Source organism: Hemitrygon akajei, chromosome 30 (genome assembly GCF_048418815.1).
Source record: "Hemitrygon akajei chromosome 30, sHemAka1.3, whole genome shotgun sequence".
Classification (NCBI taxonomy): domain Eukaryota; kingdom Metazoa; phylum Chordata; class Chondrichthyes; order Myliobatiformes; family Dasyatidae; genus Hemitrygon; species Hemitrygon akajei.
In genome coordinates this window covers 37293289-37311597 of record NC_133153.1, presented here as the reverse complement: position 1 = coordinate 37311597, position 18309 = coordinate 37293289, and the positions used below count along the sequence as shown (strand labels likewise).

Genomic DNA, 18309 nt, shown 5'->3' with positions numbered 1-18309 from the left:
AGACAAGCCAGTTCTGGATCTGCAAAGCAATGTCCCCTTGGATCTCGTGTCTCCATACTTTCTCAATAAGCCTTGCATGGGATACCTTATCACATGCCTTGCTGAAATCCATATACACTACATCTACTGCTCTACCTTCATCAACGTGTTTAGTCACATCCTCAAAAAAAAGTTCAATCAGGCGTGTAAGGCATGACCTGCCTTTGACAAAGCCATGCTGACTATTCTTAATCATATTATGCTTCTCCAAATGTTCATAAATCCTGCCTCTCAGGATCTTTTCCATCAGCTTACCAACCACTGAAGTAAGTCTCACTGGTCTATAATTTCCTGGGCTATCTCTACTCCCCTTCTTGAATAAGGGAGCAACATCGGCAACTTTCCAGAACCTCTCCTGTCTCCATTGATTATGCAAAGATCATCACCAGAGGCTCAGCAGTCTTCTCCCTCACCTCCCACAGTAGCCTGGGGCACAGCTCATTCAGTCCTGGTGACTTACCCAACTTGATGCTCTTCAAAAGCTCCCGCACAACCTCTTACTTAACATCTATATGTTCAAGTTTTTCAGTCCGCAGTAAGTCATCTCTACAATCACCAAGATCCTTTTCCCATAGTGAATACTGAAACAAAGTATTCATTAATACCTCTACCATCTCCAGTTCCATACACACTTTTCCACTGTCACACTTGATTGGTCCTATTCTCTCATATCTTATCCTCTTGCTCTTCCCGTATTTGTAGAATGCCTTGTAGTTTTCCTTAATCCTGCCTGCCAAGGCCTTTTCATGGCCCCTTCTGGCTCGCCTAATTTCATTCTTAAGCTCCTTCCTGCTAGCCTTATTTTCCAGATCTCTATCATTATCTAGTTTTTTGAACCTTTCATAAACTTATCCTCTTGACCAGATTTTCAACAGCCTTTATATACCATCGTTCCTGTACCCTACCATCCTTTTCCTGTCTCATTGGAACGTACCTATGCAGAACTCCACGCAAATATCCTCTGAACATTTGCCACATTTCTGCAGTACATTTCCCTGAGAATCCCAATTTATGCTTCCATGTTCCTGCCTGTTGCCTCGTATTTCCCCTTTACTCCAATTAAACGCTTTCCTAACTTGTCTGTTCCTATCCCTCTCCAATGCTATGGTAAAGGAGATAGAATTGTGATCACTAGCTCCAAAGTGCTCTCCCACTGAGAGACCTGACACCTGACCAGGTTCATTTCCCAATACCAGATCAAGTACAGCCTCTCTTCTTGTAGGCTTATCTACATATTGTGTCAGGAAACCTTCTTGAACACACCAAACAAACTCCACGCTATCTAAACCCCTTGCTGTAGGGAGATGCCAATCAGTATCAGGGAAATTAAAATCTCCCACCATGTCAGCTCTGTTATTATTCCACCTTCCCAGAATCTGTCTCCCTATCTGCTCCTTGATGTCCCTGTTACTATTGGGTGGTCTATTTAAAAAAAACACAGCCAGTAGAGTTATTGACCCCTTCCTGTTTCTAACTTCCACCCACAGAGACTCAGTAGACAGTCCCTCCATGACTTCCTCCTTTTCTGCAGCCATGACACTATCTCTGATCAGAAGTGCCATGCCCCCACCTCTTTTGCCTCCCTCCTTGTCCTTTCTGAAACATCTAAAGCCTGGCACTCTAACCATTCCTGCCCCTGAGCCATCCAAGTCTCTGTAATGGCCACAACATCATAGCTCCTAGTACTGATCCGCGCTCCAAGCTCATTAGCTTTGTTCATAATATTCCTTGTATTTAAATAGACACTTCTCAAACCATCAGTCTGAGCATATCCCTTCTCTATCACCTGCCTGTCCTCCCTCTCGCACAGTCTCCAAGCTTTCTCTATTTGTGAGCCAACCGCCTTTTTCTTCGTCTCTTCAGTTTGGTTCTCACCCCCAAGCAATTTTAGTTTAAGCTCTCCTAAATAGACTGAGCAAACCTCCCTGCCAGGATATTGGCCCCCTGGGATACAAGTGCAACCCATCCTTTTTGTATAGGTCACACTTGCCTCAAGAGGTCCCAATGATCCAGAAATCTGAATCCCTGCCCTTTGCTCCAATCCCTCAGCCACACATTTATCATTTCACTCTATTCCCATACTTACTGTCACGTGGCACAAGCAGTAATCCTGAGATTATTACCTTTAAGGTCCTGCTGCACAACTTCCTTCCTAACTCCCTTTCAGGACTTCCTCCCTTTTCCTACCTATGTGGTTAGTACCAATATGTACCATGACCTCTGGCTGTTCTCCTTCCCACTTCAGGATATCATGGATGCGATCAGAAACATCCTGGACCTGGCATCTGGGAGGCAAACTACCATCTGTGTGTACAATGTCCTGTGTATGTTACTAAAAAGGGCTTCTTTGGTTTGTTTCGAGTAGGAATGCTTCTTTGTCTGTTAAAAGTTTCTCTTGCCGTTGTTTCGCTTTAGAATGGCTGATATGGTAATTGTATTCATTTGTTAATCAATGGGGAATGTTATTGTGTTTTGTGAGGCTGGGAACTTGGGGGAGGGGTTGCGCGGGCTTGGGGTGTGAGGGAGTCGGCAGGAGAGACGGACGAGGAAGGTGGACGGGAGCTGGACGGCTCATAGGACCACCGGGTGGTCCCAGGGGTGACGACGTGGCTGTCGGATGATTCGTTGATTGAGCTCCTACGATGTGCACTACACTGACTGAACTTTGATAAGTTGGCGCCTTTTGTTTTTTTCTTTCCTTGTGTGTATATATATATATATATATATATTGTATTGCCTAATACTTCTTTAGTTAATGTTAGTAAATTCTATAAAGTGTATGTCATAACGGTATTTGGTGTGAAGTTGATACGGTGAGTGGCGTGAGGCATAAACTCGATTCTCACAGCACCTGCGTGTACGGGAGGTGGGTTGGTGTGTGGCTGGATCTTTTTTTCCCCTAGACATATACCAGCCTGTTGGGTAAGTGTTACATGTGTTTCTTTCCTGCGTCCACAGAATCTTTTGATGAGAGATGTGCAGTACATGGTCTCTCTATATTAGAGAAATATAGAAATTGTATACATATACGTTTGCAGCTTAAAAGCATTAGCACTTCTGAGAAGTGGTATTTTAACAGTTTGAATGAAGTTGAGATAGTGCCAAGGTTCAGGTTCAAGTTTATTGTCATTTCAAACGTTTGCATGTATACTGCCAGATGAAATGATGTTCTTCTGGACTAACGTGCACAATACTGTACACAACTTGCACAACACAACAATATCTGAAATAAACTAACAAATAATAAAGTGTATTTACATCAAAAGTTAAAAATGTAACAATATAATCCTATTGGCATTTCGTACATGGTGAGGCCTGGGTGGTGGCAGAGAGTTCAGTAGTCTCAAAGCCCACAGGAAGAAGCTGTTTCCTCTCCTAAAAATCCTTGCCCTAATGCAATGGTACCCCCACCTTATAGGGGGTCAGAGATTGTTGGAAGGGGTCATTGACAATGCTAAAGGCCGGGTGATCCTGTCAGCAATCCTCACAATCCTTTGTAGGGTCTCATGGTCAGATGCCTTGTAATTCCTGTACCATGTGATGCAGCTGATCAGGATGCTCTCAATAGAGCTTTTGTAAACATTGGTTGGAATGGGGGTGGAGAGATGGGGGCTTCATTAACCTCAATCTTCTCAGGAATTGGAGGTGCTTCTGTACTTCTTGACAAGAGGTGGTATCCACTATGCACTTCCAGAAACTTGGTGCTCCTAACTCTCCACGAAGGAGCTGTGTATGTGCAGTGAGGAGTGGTTAGCCTGCACTTTTCTGAAGTCCACAATCATCTCTTTGGTCTTATTCACATTGAGCCTCAAGTTGTGCTTGCACCATTTTACTAACTGCTTTAAGTCTTCTCTATATGCCATCTCATCATTTTTGTTCATGAGGCCATCCATTGTTGTGTCATCAACGAACTTCAATTGGTTTGAACTGGATCTAGCAGTACAGTCATGTATCAGCAGCGTGAACAGCAGCAGGCTGAGCAGACTTGGGGTGTGCTGGTGTTCAGCATGATCAAACTAGAGATGTTTTTGCAAACGTGCACTGACTGGTAATTTTTTAAGATGTCCGAGATCCAGTTTCAGAGGGAGGTGTTGAGATGTTATGAGGGTAATTTACCTACCAGCTTCTGAGGGATGATATTAAACAGAGCAGAATTAAAAATGCAGCATCCTGGTGCAGGAGACATTATTTTTCAGGTAGGACAGGACAGAATGAAGGGTAGAGGCTGTGGCATCATCAGTGGACTAAATTGAACAATAGAAGAGCTGGAAAAGGTCTAATGTAGCAGCAAGATGCATTACATTCTTGGAAAGTATATCAGAACGAGTTACTCCCCATGTTTGCAATATAGTTCTTTGACATATGTAGCATTATGCAGAGGTCCTGCCAAAAAACTGGATATGGCTGTGTATTTGTCCACTAATCCAATAACCTAACTAGTTATTACAGAGCAAGCAAAGTAAATATCTACCTTGAATTGAGAATTTTGACTTCTGCTTATTGAAATTACTTTTAAAGTGCCCACATTTGTTGCTAATGAATTCAGTAGGTTTGCATGGTTGAATAGTCATGCTTGCTTCTGAGGTTCTGTGGAAAAAGAATTTACCAATATCCTTAAGATAATGAATTTAGCATGTTGTTTACAAATGAACGAGGTATGATTTGTAAATTTGCAGATAACATGAAAGTTGGTATGTTAAAGAAGGTGCAGATCAGATGGAAAGCTGGGCAGAGCACTGGCGGATAGAATTTAATCGCAGCAATTACAAATGTGATGCATTTTGGGCAATCAAGTAGAGGTTGAACATCTGGAATAATGGAAGGAGCACCAGAAAATATTGATGAATAAGTGTTTAAATCTATGGATCCTTAAATATGGCAATACAGGATAGAAGAGAAGGCATATGGCATGCTTACCTTTATAGGTCAGGGCATAGAATATAAAAACTCTGATGTTGCAAAACTCTGTCTGCACTTGGAGTAATGTGAATGGTTTTTGATGCCAAACTATAGGAAGGATGTGGTTGTTAGGAGAGTGCAGAGGAGATCAATCAGGATATTGCCTGGATTGGAGAATGTAATTATGGGGAGAGCTTGGATGCTAGAGGTGTTAGTGCAGTTGGATACACCAACTTTTAAACAAGCACCAAAATAGTATGGGGGGGCTGAAAGACCCATTTCTCTGCTGTACAGTTTCAATTTGAAAATTGGGTACTGTATTTTGATGGCAAAATGAATCAAATGGGACTTGATGGTCTAGCTTGTGAGGAAGATGAAAGAAATAGAACTAATGGAATTGCTTTCATCAGTTTGAATGGGCACAATGGGCCAAATAGCCTCTAACTGTATAACAAGAGTATGTGAAAATAAAACCAGAATGGGAGTAGGCTAAGAAATATAAAGAACCTACGTGCTGTATTCAAAGTGCCATTCTTTTTGTTAGCTTACACTACCCCTGCCACCCCCCCGCCAAAAAAAAAGCTTTAATATAATATTTGAGTCAATTGTACACATGGCTGGAAAATTCTTCTAGCCAGCTTGCTTTGGGCTTTAACTGAATAACAAAGCCATTTGCCAACTTAAAATTAACATCAGTGTTTTCACAATGAAAAGATAAATGTAGTTGGCTATCTAATAGAAGCTTTGAATGTAATTTTTGGGATGTAGGTGTCTAGTTAATTAGTAAAACTAGTCTATACCTTTTTAAAGTCTGGATACTGTTTAACATTGGTCAACTTTAACAAGCCATAAAATATGCCAGAATTATATTACATCTCAAACCATAGTGTTAAACAAATGGAAATAGTGAGGTGGAATTCTGTATCCGGTTAAACATGGGCTTAATTCTAAGGCTGCAGATATTTAGAAAACATTGGAAGGGACCAAAGGTAGTTCCTTAAGCAACTGGAGAAGCAATAGAATTGGGATAATAAAGCAGTTCAGTTGAATGGACATTGAAGAAGACAATAACGCAGAGGATGATTGTTCACTTGAACTGATATTGCAGAGATAGAAGTGGAAAAGAAGCAGAAATGCACTGATATCATTTATGACAAGCTGTCACTTTTTTACGTGCGGTGAAATTAGTTTGGTTAGGTAGGGCATGAAGCTTGGATTTGATTCATTCAGAGTTGTAGTATGGGATGTTTGGATAAGCAGATCAGTTACAGGATACATTTTTTGGGTAGTGCAGGGCTTATAAATAGACCCAACTATATCCATGTGTCCATTGTTATTTGCTCCTTTATTTTCAATTTCTCTAGATTTCTTTCCTAGGCACCCTGCTACTCTTACCTACCCAGCTTTAAGAAGGTTCACAAACCACCTCATTGCCACGACCCCCAGTCATATTTATGATATTCCCTCTTAATTTTTCTGGTATGGTGCATGTTATCTGCTTGAATAGAATTCCTCTGGATGCTTCTGTATTAAATAAAAACGTTAAGGAGAAGTGGGCCATCTGGTCCTTTTGAGCATGCTCAGCAATTCAAGGTTATGACTGATTTTAGTGACCCAGATCTCATTTCCTGCTTTACATCCATAATAATTTGATTCCTGAAATGTTTAAGTACCTTGGCACTGTCTGCCACAAAAGGCCAGACTACCTGAGTGGCTGCTCATTTCAGTTCCATTTCCCATTCTCATTCCTATTCCGACATGTCCCACAATGAGGCCAAACTTGTTGGAAGAGCAAAACCTTAGATTTCATCTGGGTAGCCTCCAACCTGTTGGAATGAATATCTATTTCTGTAACTTGTGGTAGTTTCTTCCCCTCCCTTTTCTTCCATTCCCAGTTTTGGTGCCCCTCCTTTCTCCCATGCTCCATTGTTGTCTCCTCTCAGATTCCTTCTTAAGCCCTTTATCTCTTCCACCTCACACCTCTGAACTTCCTAAATGCCCACCTCCCACATGACCATTTCTCCCCCGCCCCCCAAGCTGGTCTCGCCTATCACCTGCCAGCTCGTACCTTTCCTCTTCCACCCACCACCTTATTCTGGCTTCTGTTCCCTTCCTTTCCAGTCCTTATGAAAGGTCTTGGCCTGAAATGTCGTCTGCTTGTTATCCTCCATTGATACTGATAAACTTGCTGAGTTCCTTCACATTTAGTGTGTCTTGCTTAAGAGCATCTGCAGAATCCATTGTTCAGAAATCAACCTGTTTTGAATAAGCTCAGTTGCTGACCATACCCTTTCCGGATAGACATCTTCAAAAGACTCACTATCTCTGGTACTTGGCTTGCTTATAATTGTAGACTTGGCTTGTTAGTTGGGAAAATACTAACAGCTTGGTAATTCCTTGCTTTCTCAAAATAAAAACTGAAGATGCTGGCAGATCACATCTATGAAGAGAGAAACTTCTTCCCACTGGGAAACTGGGCTGAGAAGTGGCAGATGGAGTTCAACCCAGGTAAGTGTGAAGTGGTTCATTTTGGTAGGTCAAATATGATTGCAGAATATAGTATTAATGGTAAGACTCTTGGCAGTGTGGAGGATCAGAGGGATCTTGGGGTCCGAGTCCATAGGACGCTCAAAGCAGTTGCGCAGGTTGACTGTGGTTAAGAAGGCGTATGGTGTATTGGCCTTCATTAATCGTGGAATTGAATTTAGGAGCTGAGAGTAAATGTTGCAGCTATATAGTACCCTGGTCAGACCCCACTTGGAGTACTGTGCTCAGTTCTTCCTGTAGTGAGGCGACCAGGATGTGGAAGCTATAGAAAGGGTGCAGAGGATATTTACAAGGCTGTTGCTTGGATTGGGGAGCATGCCTTATGAAAACAGGTTGAGTGAATTGGGCCTTTTCTCCTTGGAGCGATGGAGGATGAGAGGTGGCCTGATAGAGGTGTATAAGAGGATGAGAGGTACTGATTGTGTGGGTAGTTAGAGGCTTTTTCCCAGGGCTGAAATGGTTGCCACAAGAGGACACGGGTTTAAGGTGCTGGGGAGTAGGTACAGAGGAGATGTCAAGAGTAAGTTTTTTACGCAGAGAGTAGTGAGTGCATGGAATGGGCTGCCGGCAACAGTGGTGGAGGTTGATACAATAGGGTCTTTAAAGAGACTTTTGGATAAGTACATGGAGCTTAGAAAAATAGAGGGCTATAGGTAAGCCTAGTAATTTTAAGGTAGGGACATGTTTGGCACAACTCCCTAAATCTAAACAAAAACAAGTCTAGTAGGTGCATCTCCCCAAATATATTTGATATCTTGACAGTATCCATTAAAAAAAAATGACCTTAGTACATTTCAAGCTTTGCCAGATAATCGTACACAGATTATTTCATTCTGACACAGTATATCAGGAAAGTTCTTTGTTTAAAAGCAGATGTGTACATGGTAATTCAGTAAATAGTTAAAACAATCAGGTTGACTGAAATTACTAGCAACAAATTGCAGTTGTCATCTAGTCACAACAGATGATGCAATACTTCTGGAAAGACATCTGCTTTCATCCTTTGTATGGTACTTTTCTATGCCGAAGACAAGTTTCTGCTGCCTATTGTAAAAATAGAATTGGTTTTGTTCAAGTAGTTTCTATGTGGATCTAATTGGCCAGTAACACAGAACATTTTGGTTATAGCTGAAGTAAATGCTACTCTTTTGTAATTTAGAAGAAATTAGTCTTTGGAAAACATTTGGTCAGTTGCATAGCTTGCATGCTAATATCCTATTAATTAAATGAACTGGGAAAAGCTCCAGTTTTTCTCTCCTACGTAGTGGGTTTTAGTTGTACAGTGGATTCCGGATAATTGGGATGCATTGGGACCAGTACATTTTGGCCCAGTTAAGGAGCTGCCCCAATTATCTGAAGTTTCATGGAAATGGTTAAAATGTTATTTTTTTTAAAAATGACAAACTGCTGTTTAACTGAGTAACAAACTATGTAATTAAATGAAATACAGAATAAATTAGAACACTATCAATACCTCTACAGTACTATGAAAAAATTACTACTTAATAGTTATCAACAGAAATTAACCCGTGTAGCTGTTTGACTGTAAATGAACAGAATCTGCACAGACATTTAGTCATGATGAATGATGTCAGGTGGATGGATTTCCATTTGATCCAGTAGGGTAATTTTTTGGCTCATGTCAAATTTTGTGGCATCTTGGCAAGAGTCTGAATCTTTTTAAAGTCCAAATAAAAAACAATTATCAAAAATTACTGCTTTTTGAATCTCTTGTCCATCAGCCCAACTGGATATCACAACACAAGCACATGCAACTAATTCTACTTAAAGATTGTTTGCTTTAAAAATGGTCTGGGTCTTAACAGTCACACAAGTACGCGTGACTGATGTTCGATAGAAACTGGCGACAGTTACCTATTCCAACTAAACAGCATAGATAATAAAAGAAGCGAATCCCAGCTACTTTTTGATTAGTGTTTGTTCTTTAAGGATTGTCCTGAATAAGTGGCTGCCCTGATTAACTGATGGCCCAATTAACTGGAATCAAAATTTTCTTCTGAGTGGCGTGTGGCACAACAGTGAGATGGTATTCCTATAGGTAAATTTGTTCTCACTGCTGGATATCATGCAAAGACCAGCTCAAAAGGGACTGAGATTTGGAATAGAATTACTCAATATGCCTGCTGCAGGAATGATTTAGAACAGAAGTAAGATGAAAATAAATCCAAAGGGTTTCTACAGTTATATTAATAGCAAAAGGATAGTGAGGGATAAAATTGGTCCCTTAGAGCATCAGAGTGGACAGCTATGTGTGGAGCCAAAAGAGATGGGGGAGATTTTGAACAATTTTTTCTTCGGTATTCACTAAGGAGAAGGATATTGAATTGTGTAACGTAAGGGGAACAAGTCGGGTAGTTATGGAAACTATGATGATTAAAGAAGAGGAAGTACTGGCACTTTTAATGAATATAAAAGTGGATAAGTCTCCGGGACTTGACAGGATATTCCCTAGGTCGTTGAGGGAAGTTAGTGTATAAATAGCAGGGGCTCTGACAGAAATATTTCAAATGTTATTAGAAACGGGAATGGCACCGGATGGTTGGCATATTGCTCATGTTGTTCCATTGTTTAAAAAGGGTTCTAAGAGTAAACATAGCAATTATCGGCCTGTAAGTTTGATGTCAGTAGTGGGTAAATTAATGGAAAGTATTCTTAGCGATGGTATATATAATTATCTGGAAAGACGGTCTGATTAGGAACAGTCAACATGGATTTGTGTGTGGAAGGTCATGTTTGACAGATCTTATTGAATTTTTTGAAGAGGTTACTAGGAAAGTTGACAAGGGTAAAGCAGTGGATGTTATCTATATGGACTTCAGTAAGGCCTTTGACAAGGTTCCACACGGAAAGTTAGTTAGGAAGGTTCAATTGTTAGGTATTAATATTGAAGTAATAAAATGGATTCAACAGTGGCTGGATGGGAGATGCCGGAGAATAGTGGTGGATAACTGTTTGTCAGGTTGGAGGCCGGTGACTAGTGGTGTGCCTCGGATCTGTACTGGGTCCAATGTTGTTTGTCATATACATTAAGGATCTAGATGATGGGGTGGTAAATTGGATTAGTAAGTATGCAGGTGATACTAAGGTAGGTGGCGTTGTGGATAATAAAGTAGGTTTTCAAAGCTTGCAGAGAGATTTAGGCCACTTAGAAGAGTGGGCTGAAAGATGGCAGATGGATTTTAATGCTGATAAGTGTGAGGTGCTACATTTTGGTAGGACTAATCAAAATAGGACATACATGCTAAATGGTAGGGTATTGAGGAATGCAGTAGAACAGTGATCTAGGAATAATAGTGCATAGTTCCCTGAAGGTGGAATCTCATGTGGATAGGGTGGTGAAGAAAGCTTTTGGTATGCTGGCCTTTATAAATCAGAGCATTGACTATATGAGTTGGAATATAATGTTAAAATTGTACAAGGCATTGGTGAGGCCAAATTTGGAGTATTGTGTACAGTTCTGTTCACCTAATTATAGGAAAGATGTCAACAAAATAGAGTACTGAGGAGATTTACTAGAATGTTACTTGGGTTTCAGCACCCAAGTTACAGAGAAAGGTTGAACAAGTCAGGTCTTTATTCTTTGGAGCATAGAAGGTTGAGGGGGGGACTTGACAGAGGTATTTAAAATTATGTGAGGGATAGATAGAGTTGACGTGGATAGGCTTTTTCCATTGAGAGTAGGGGAGATTCAAACAAGAGGACATGAGTTGAGAGTTAGTGGGCAAAAGTTTAGGGGTAACAGGAGGGAGAAATTCTTTACTCAGAGTGGTAGCTGTGTGGAATGAGCTTACAGTAGAAATGGTAGAGGCAGGTTCGACATTGTCATTTAAAAAAAAATTGGATGGGTATATGTACAAGAAAGGAATGGAGGGTTATGGGCTGAGTGCAGGTCGGTGGGACTAGGTGAGAGTAAGTGTTCGGCACGGACTAGAAGGGCCGAGATGGCCTGTTTCCGTGCTATAGTTGTTATATGGTTATAACAGAAGAATGGAAAGGTTCTTGTTAAATTTAACATGAAACTGAGATCAACTAGTATATAAAAATGTTTGGCACCAATACTATTACTTGCAAAAAAAATGCATTAATGGTTCCATTTCTGGAAGCAATTGATAGTTATTTGTATACTTTATTCCGTAATGCCAAAAGATTATTTAAATATTTATTTTGTTGATAAGGAAACAAGAAAAAAGATCTAAGTGGAGAATTGTGTATTGCTCTCCATGGTTTCAGCTAATGGCTCATTTGTAACATTTAGCTCTGAGATAGAAGTGAAGAGTTCATCTGACACTCTGGAATGATCTGCTTATGTCTTCCAAATGCAATACAAGCTGGGAGCTCTCAAATTTGGAATTTGTATCCTTAATATTTGTATATTCTGCCATTAATTTACATATTAATATTTGAAGGTAGTATAGAATTTATAGCAATGCAATGAACTCATTCAACCCTACTGTATATTGTTTTCTTGTGCTCTGCTTTATTTCTCCTACATCTATTTAGCTTATTTTATTCCACTGTCATTAACTGCCAATGCTGTTGGCCTAAATGAAACTTTTTACAGTAGCAAGCTTGAATCCAGGAGCTGTTTTTAAAATGTTTCTCCAGAAATTTCCCCTTTTTTCAAAAAAAGAAGACATCTTTATATTTATAGCCTCTACCTCTTTGGACTCTCTCAAAGTGGAAACGTGTCTATCCTTTGTCTTCAGTAAAGTCTTCATAAATATATTCTGTTCGGTCATCCCACTTCCTTTTACTGTACCTTGTTTTTTTTGGGAGAGAAAAATGAAGTTAGCTCATTCTAATGCTGATCCACAATTTCAGGAAGAATGTGAGTTGGCCTTGTGCAGATTGCAAGGCAATGCACGAGGCAGCAGTCTCTTCTTAATAGAATGAACCCTGGATCTTGGACTCCCTGGAAACATTTGGCACCATTCGTGAATATTATAAGGAGCTTTGCTGGTTGGGATATGTTATTGTAAATATACAATTCTGTAAATTTACCTGACTATTCCAAATGTTTAAGTTTGTCATTCAACTGTACCATGGTTCTCAGGAACCAAGGTGCAAAACACAGTACATATCATATACAGCACAATATTAACATAGTATTTTTTAGATATGCAAGTTGATAAAGTGCATATGACTATTAAACATATAGTACAGTGGTATATTGCTACAGGTGCTGTAATACTTAACGTGTACTGGGTGGCAACAGGGTATTCATCAAGTCTCACAGCCTGGGGGAACAAGTTGTTACCCAGCCTAATGGTTTTTGTTCTTGTACGTTCTGACTGATGATGAGGTCAAAGAAATTGTGGGACAGATGAGGGGTCCTTAACAATTCTGAAGTCTCTGTGAACACAATGCTTCTGATATATGCTCTGGATGGCGTTTGGCGGGGGGGGGAGGGGCAGTGGTGTAGGGCAGTAATCCTCAATCCGCTGCAGGATCTTTCAGTCAGCTGCCTTGTTAAAGTTAAGTGGGTGATTATAACAATTGAAATTGTAGTCAGTTGTTTATTATCTTTTGAGCTTTAAAAATATGGGGGAGTGAGATCCTCTTGGATTCTCCAAAATTCTCTCTTGTAGGTTTCCTGTGTAAATATGCTTTTGTACTTCCCAGTTACGGCTTCCATGTGCCTCAGCTTTAGTCAGCCACAACATGGTTAGGGTTTCAATGTCTAGGGAAGCTTTTAGTGTATTGCAATTCCCCTACTGAATGTGGGGTGCAGTTTCAATATGGAAGTGACAGTTATGATGGTCTGTAGATCCTTCAGCCTAGTGGGAAGCCTGTTGGCATTGAGGTGCATAATTGCATGGAAAAAGGTTCTGCCCTGTTGGGTGCAGTCTTTCATTGTTGGTCAATTATGCTTATTGATTTATTGAGTATTTCTGCAAGAAAGTGAATCTCAGGGTTGTATATGGTGACGTATACTTGGATAATTTACTTTGAACTTCTGAACTGAGTGTTAGGATGATTATTGAGCTTTGCTTGATACCAGTCTGCATGAAGTTCCACTCTGTTGTCTCTCTCCTGTCTTATGTATAATGACTCACCATACATGAAGGTTCCATGAGTGTCATTCGTCTTTCATACTGCATGTCTCTTATGCTACACATGGGTGTTTGAAAAGACATTGAAGCAAAGCCAAATCTAACAGTTTATAATCTGTTCTTCAGTCTTTAGTGTTTAAACATTGCTATAAATGTTCATGAGCCAGAAAGTGTGAGTCTGTGCATATATTAGAGAGATGTTTGTAATTTGGATCTAAATATTGGAGTCACAATTGTGATTGTTGCAGATGATACCAAAGGTGTGATTGATTGCGAGGAAGAAAATTGTAGGTTGTGGAAAGACATCAACAGACAAGTGACAAATTGAATTCAATCCAGAAAACTGAATACACTTGGTGTGGTAAAGGAATTCAAGGTAATAGCACAAGTGTAAGAACAAATCGCATACCTGTTCCTAAACTGCTAATGGTGGTATGATGAATAATGTGGGGTTAAGAAGTTGGGCCAGCCAGTACTGGACTTGGAGGTGGATGGTCCTGAGTTTGAGTCTGGCCGTCCCCAACCTGGACAGCTGCAGTATCTGCGTGAAAGAAAGGCCTGGCAATCTACTTCTGTATCTTGCCATGACATCCCTATGGACAGCTAAACTATTGATAGTCACCATGAATTGACGACTCAAAGGCACTCAACAATAAGAAGTATTCAGGATAGTTTTATTGTCTGAGTCTTAGAATACAAAAGCAGGGAATTTAGGCTAGTCTGTATATTTTTTTTTAAAAAAGGACAGATTATACCAAAGCTAAAATTTTGGTTCAAAGTATATTTATTATCAAAGTGTGTATACATTATACAACATTGAGATTTATCTCTTTACAAGCATGCAACAAAAACCCAAAAGAACCCATTTATAAAAGAAAACAATTGCCCAATGCGCAAAGAGGGGAAGGACAAATCATGCAAACAATAAAAGCAAGCAATAGCATTCGAAACTAAAGGGAGTCCACGGACATGAAACCAGGAGCAGGCCCCCAGCCTTAGTGCAGTGAGGAATGGTGCAAATGTCAGGGAGCAGCAAGCAGAGCCAACCTGACCCTCAAGTTCCAGTCACACCCTGCCTTTCCAATCCTGGTGTTTAAATTGTCCAAACATCACATTGTTCCTCGTTCTAAGACCTGGGCTCTGCCGCATTGGGTCTGGACCCTGCCACTACATTTTGACCCATACCTGATCTTTCCAACTTGGCCTGGTGCTTAGATCGATCAGACCTCCTAGGTTTAGGTGGGTGGGCTCTGAAACTACTCCGCTCCGTCTTTTCTCTGCCTTACACACTTTGACTCCGCCTGGACCATGTCCTGACCCTGCTCCAACCAATTCTCCTTAAATACGCCTCGAAAGCTCTCAGAATCACTCTTGGACTCTCAACCTCGCTTTTGCTTACCTCTTCATTGTTTGTGGTGATTATTTAACATAATTTTTTTTTACAGAAAATGTGTTATTAGTAAAGTATTTAGTTGTATTTCTTTGGGAACAGCCAATAAGTTGTTGTTCATCTTCAGTAATGCCATCTTAAACTGGAAGTTGTACACCACAGGAAGGATAGTACATTAGAGATGGTACAGAGAATGTATATACAGTACAGTGCAACAGTCTTGGGCATCCTAGATTTTTTTATATAAACTTTGTTTTAGTTGTTTGTTTTCTCTTCTGCATTGGTGTCAGTTGAAAAGGGAAAAATTTAGATTTCCAGATATTAATTTTCCATAAAATTCAATATTACAGAAATGTTTCTATTTAAAGTAACACATAAAATCTTGATTGCTTTGTAGGTGTAGAGCCCAGTGCATGATTAAACAAAGATGACAAACCAGGTTCTAATTATCAGTGACATGAGCTGAATGAACTAAACTGCAAGACAGAAACGGGTGTAGAAGGAATCGAACTGGGTGAATGGCAAGCAAATTAAAAGGTGAGGGTTTGGCAGATGTGATAGTTTAACCTTCAAATCATCAATTCTTAATCATGGCAAGAATGAACATAGCAACAGAACACAAGGTGGTCATCCTGCATCAGCAAGGTCTCTCCCTACCAGAAATTTTGTGGCAGACAGTAGGTTCAACATGTGTCCAAGCTCCTCTTCAGAAGCGCAAAGAAATGGGCAAGGTTGAGGACCAGAAATGCAGTGATTGGCCACAGAAACTGAGTATAGCAGATGAGGGATATATCAAACTGTTGTCCCTCCTAAATTGGTAATAGTCCAGCACTGCTCTGAACTCTCAGAAACCACTGGAACCCAGGTGTACTGCTCTACAGTCCGGAGAAGTCTTGTCAGAAGTGGTCTTCATGGAAGAGTTGCTGCCAAAAAGCCATTCCTCTGAAGTGGAAACAAAGACATGAGAACCACCTACACAAAAACACAATGACTGGTGTGCTGAACAATGTCAGCAAGTGCTCTGGACTGATGAGTCAAAATTTGAAATTTTTGGCTCAAGCATGAGGCAGTTTGCAGAGCAGCCAACAGTGGAGCATGATGGAGGTTCCAAACAGGTTTGGGGTTGCATTTCTGCAAATGGAGTTGGCGATCCAGTCAGAATTAATGGAATTCTCAGTGCTGAGAAATACAAGCAGATTCTCACCCATCATGCAATATAATCAAGGAGGCTTATGATTGGTCCCAACTTTATTCTGCAGCAGAACAATGACCCCACACACATGGCCAAAGTCATCAAGAACTATCTCCAGTGAAATGAAAAGCAAGCAGTTCTGCAAAAGATGGTACGGCCTCCATAGAGCTCTGATCTCAACATCACTGAGGCTGTATGTGATTACTTGGAGAGATTGAAACAAGTGAGACAGCCAAAGTCTGCAGAAGAGCTGTGGCAAGTTCTCCAAGATGCTTGGAATAACCTACAAACTGACTTTCTTATAAAAGTGTGTGACAGTGTACCTAAAAGAATTGATGAAGTTTTAAAGGCAAAGTGTGGTCACACCAAATATTGGTTTGATTTAGTTTTTTGCTTTTTACTGCTCTTTTTAGCATTTTTTTGATTATTTAGAAACTTTTCATTTCATTATTTTTGAAAGCATCTTCACTTTAATGGAATTTTTTTTTACATTTGTCTAAGGTGTTTTTCACAGTACTTTAGATGTTAGCAAGTCTGAAGTCTAGGTAGGTGATTTAAATAGGAGGCCCGAGACACTAAGGGCTCTTTTTGCTTAGAGGCCAATAACTTAAATTAATAATTCTTTAGATAAGAGGAACAGTTGAAACTGTTTCATACCCAAATTGGAAATGCACATCCTGAATGGGTATTGAGCAGAAAACCATATTTTTGAAAATTAGACTTGGATGAGCTGAGACTCATCCAAGACTGGGAAATAAATTGGAGCCTTTTTCTGAACGATGTGAAAATGATTAGCTAAATAGTTTCCTTTCTGTGTCCCTCTGAGATTTTTGTTTTAGTTTGAGTTCAGTATTATGCTTCTATTTCATGAATTATGTACATTGCATTTGTGTAAAATGGACAATGCTCCATCAATCAGTGAAAAAAATAAAAGTACAGTATAGTTGCACCTCAAAAGGAATAATCTATCTCTTCTTAGTGGGCCATGTGGGTGGAAATTAGACCAGATGGTTAAGTTATTTCCCAGTGGCAATTGTTTCCTCCTTTCACTCTCCTTTGAAAATTGTCCTTTTGATCTATATGAAAATATATCGGTTAGCGTGATATTATTACAGCTCTGGGCATCAGCGTTCAATCCCGGTGTCCTCTAAGTAGTTTCTGCACATCTTCCCTGTGGAATGCATGTGTTTTCGCTGGGTCCTCCAGTTTCCTCCCACAGTCCAAAGTACTACCAGGCAGGTTAATTGGTCATTGTAACTTGTCCTGTGAATAGGTTAGGGTTAAATCAGGATTGTCAGGGTGAGGAGTTCAGGTTCTCAAAATTGGTAGATCGCGGAGTACAAACTCTGCAGTTTTAAGTATGTGCTGTTTAACTGGTATTTTATATTTTGCATAGTGTGGGAATTAGTGTGGAGATATTTCAGGGAGAGGATTTACCCAGAAATTGCAGTGGTATGAGAGAGGAGTTGGCCAAAGTAAATTGGAAGGAGCTGCTGGCAGGGATGTCAGCAGAGCAGCAATGGTGTGCGTTTCTGGGAAAAATGAGAGAGGTGCGGCACATGTGTATTCCAAAAATGAAGAAATAATCAAACGATAAAATAGTAAAACCATGCTGACAAGGGAAGTTAAAACTATTGTAAAAACTAAAGAGGGCATACAACAAAGCAAAAATTAGTGGGAAGATAGAGGATTGGGAAGTTTTTTTAAAAAACCTACAGAGAGCAACTTAAAAAAAAAAGCCTTTGAAGGGAAAAGATGAAATATGAAAGCAAGCTAGCAAATAATATCAAAGTGGATAGTAAAAGTTTTTTCAAATATGGTAAAAATAAAAGAGGAATGAGAGTGGGTATAGGACCACTAGAAAATGAGGCACAAGAAATAACGGACAAGGAGATGGCTGATGAACTAAATGAGTGTTTTGCTTCAGTCTTCACTGTGGAGGACACTAAACAGTGCGCAAATGTTGCAGTGTGTGAAGGAAGAGAAGTGGGTGCAGTTACTGTTACAAGAGAGAAGGTGCTCAGAAAGCTGAAAGGTCAAAAAGTACACAGGTCACCTGGACCAGAGGAACTGCACCCTAGGATTCTGAAAGCAGTAGCATTAGATTGTGGTGGCATTAGAAATGATCTTTCAAAAATCATTGTGCCAAAAGCATGGTGCCAGAGGAC

At 40.1% G+C, this 18309-nt stretch overlaps 1 protein-coding gene across 6 annotated transcripts in view; it reads left to right on the top strand.

The window, feature by feature from the left end:
• pias1b (protein inhibitor of activated STAT, 1b) overlaps positions 1–18309 on the top strand; it is a 201469-nt gene that overhangs the window by 72453 nt on the left and 110707 nt on the right. The window contains exon 1 of one of the 6 annotated variants that reach the window (XM_073032622.1): positions 7366–7446. The exons of 4 other annotated variants lie outside the window; for them this stretch is intronic. In XM_073032622.1, coding sequence (XP_072888723.1) covers positions 7381–7446 — 66 coding nt within the window. In that variant the 5' untranslated portion in view covers positions 7366–7380. Of the gene's footprint in view, positions 1–7365; positions 7447–15346; positions 15487–18309 lie in introns of those variants that run through there. One more of the 6 variants, XM_073032627.1, reaches the window with a different exon arrangement.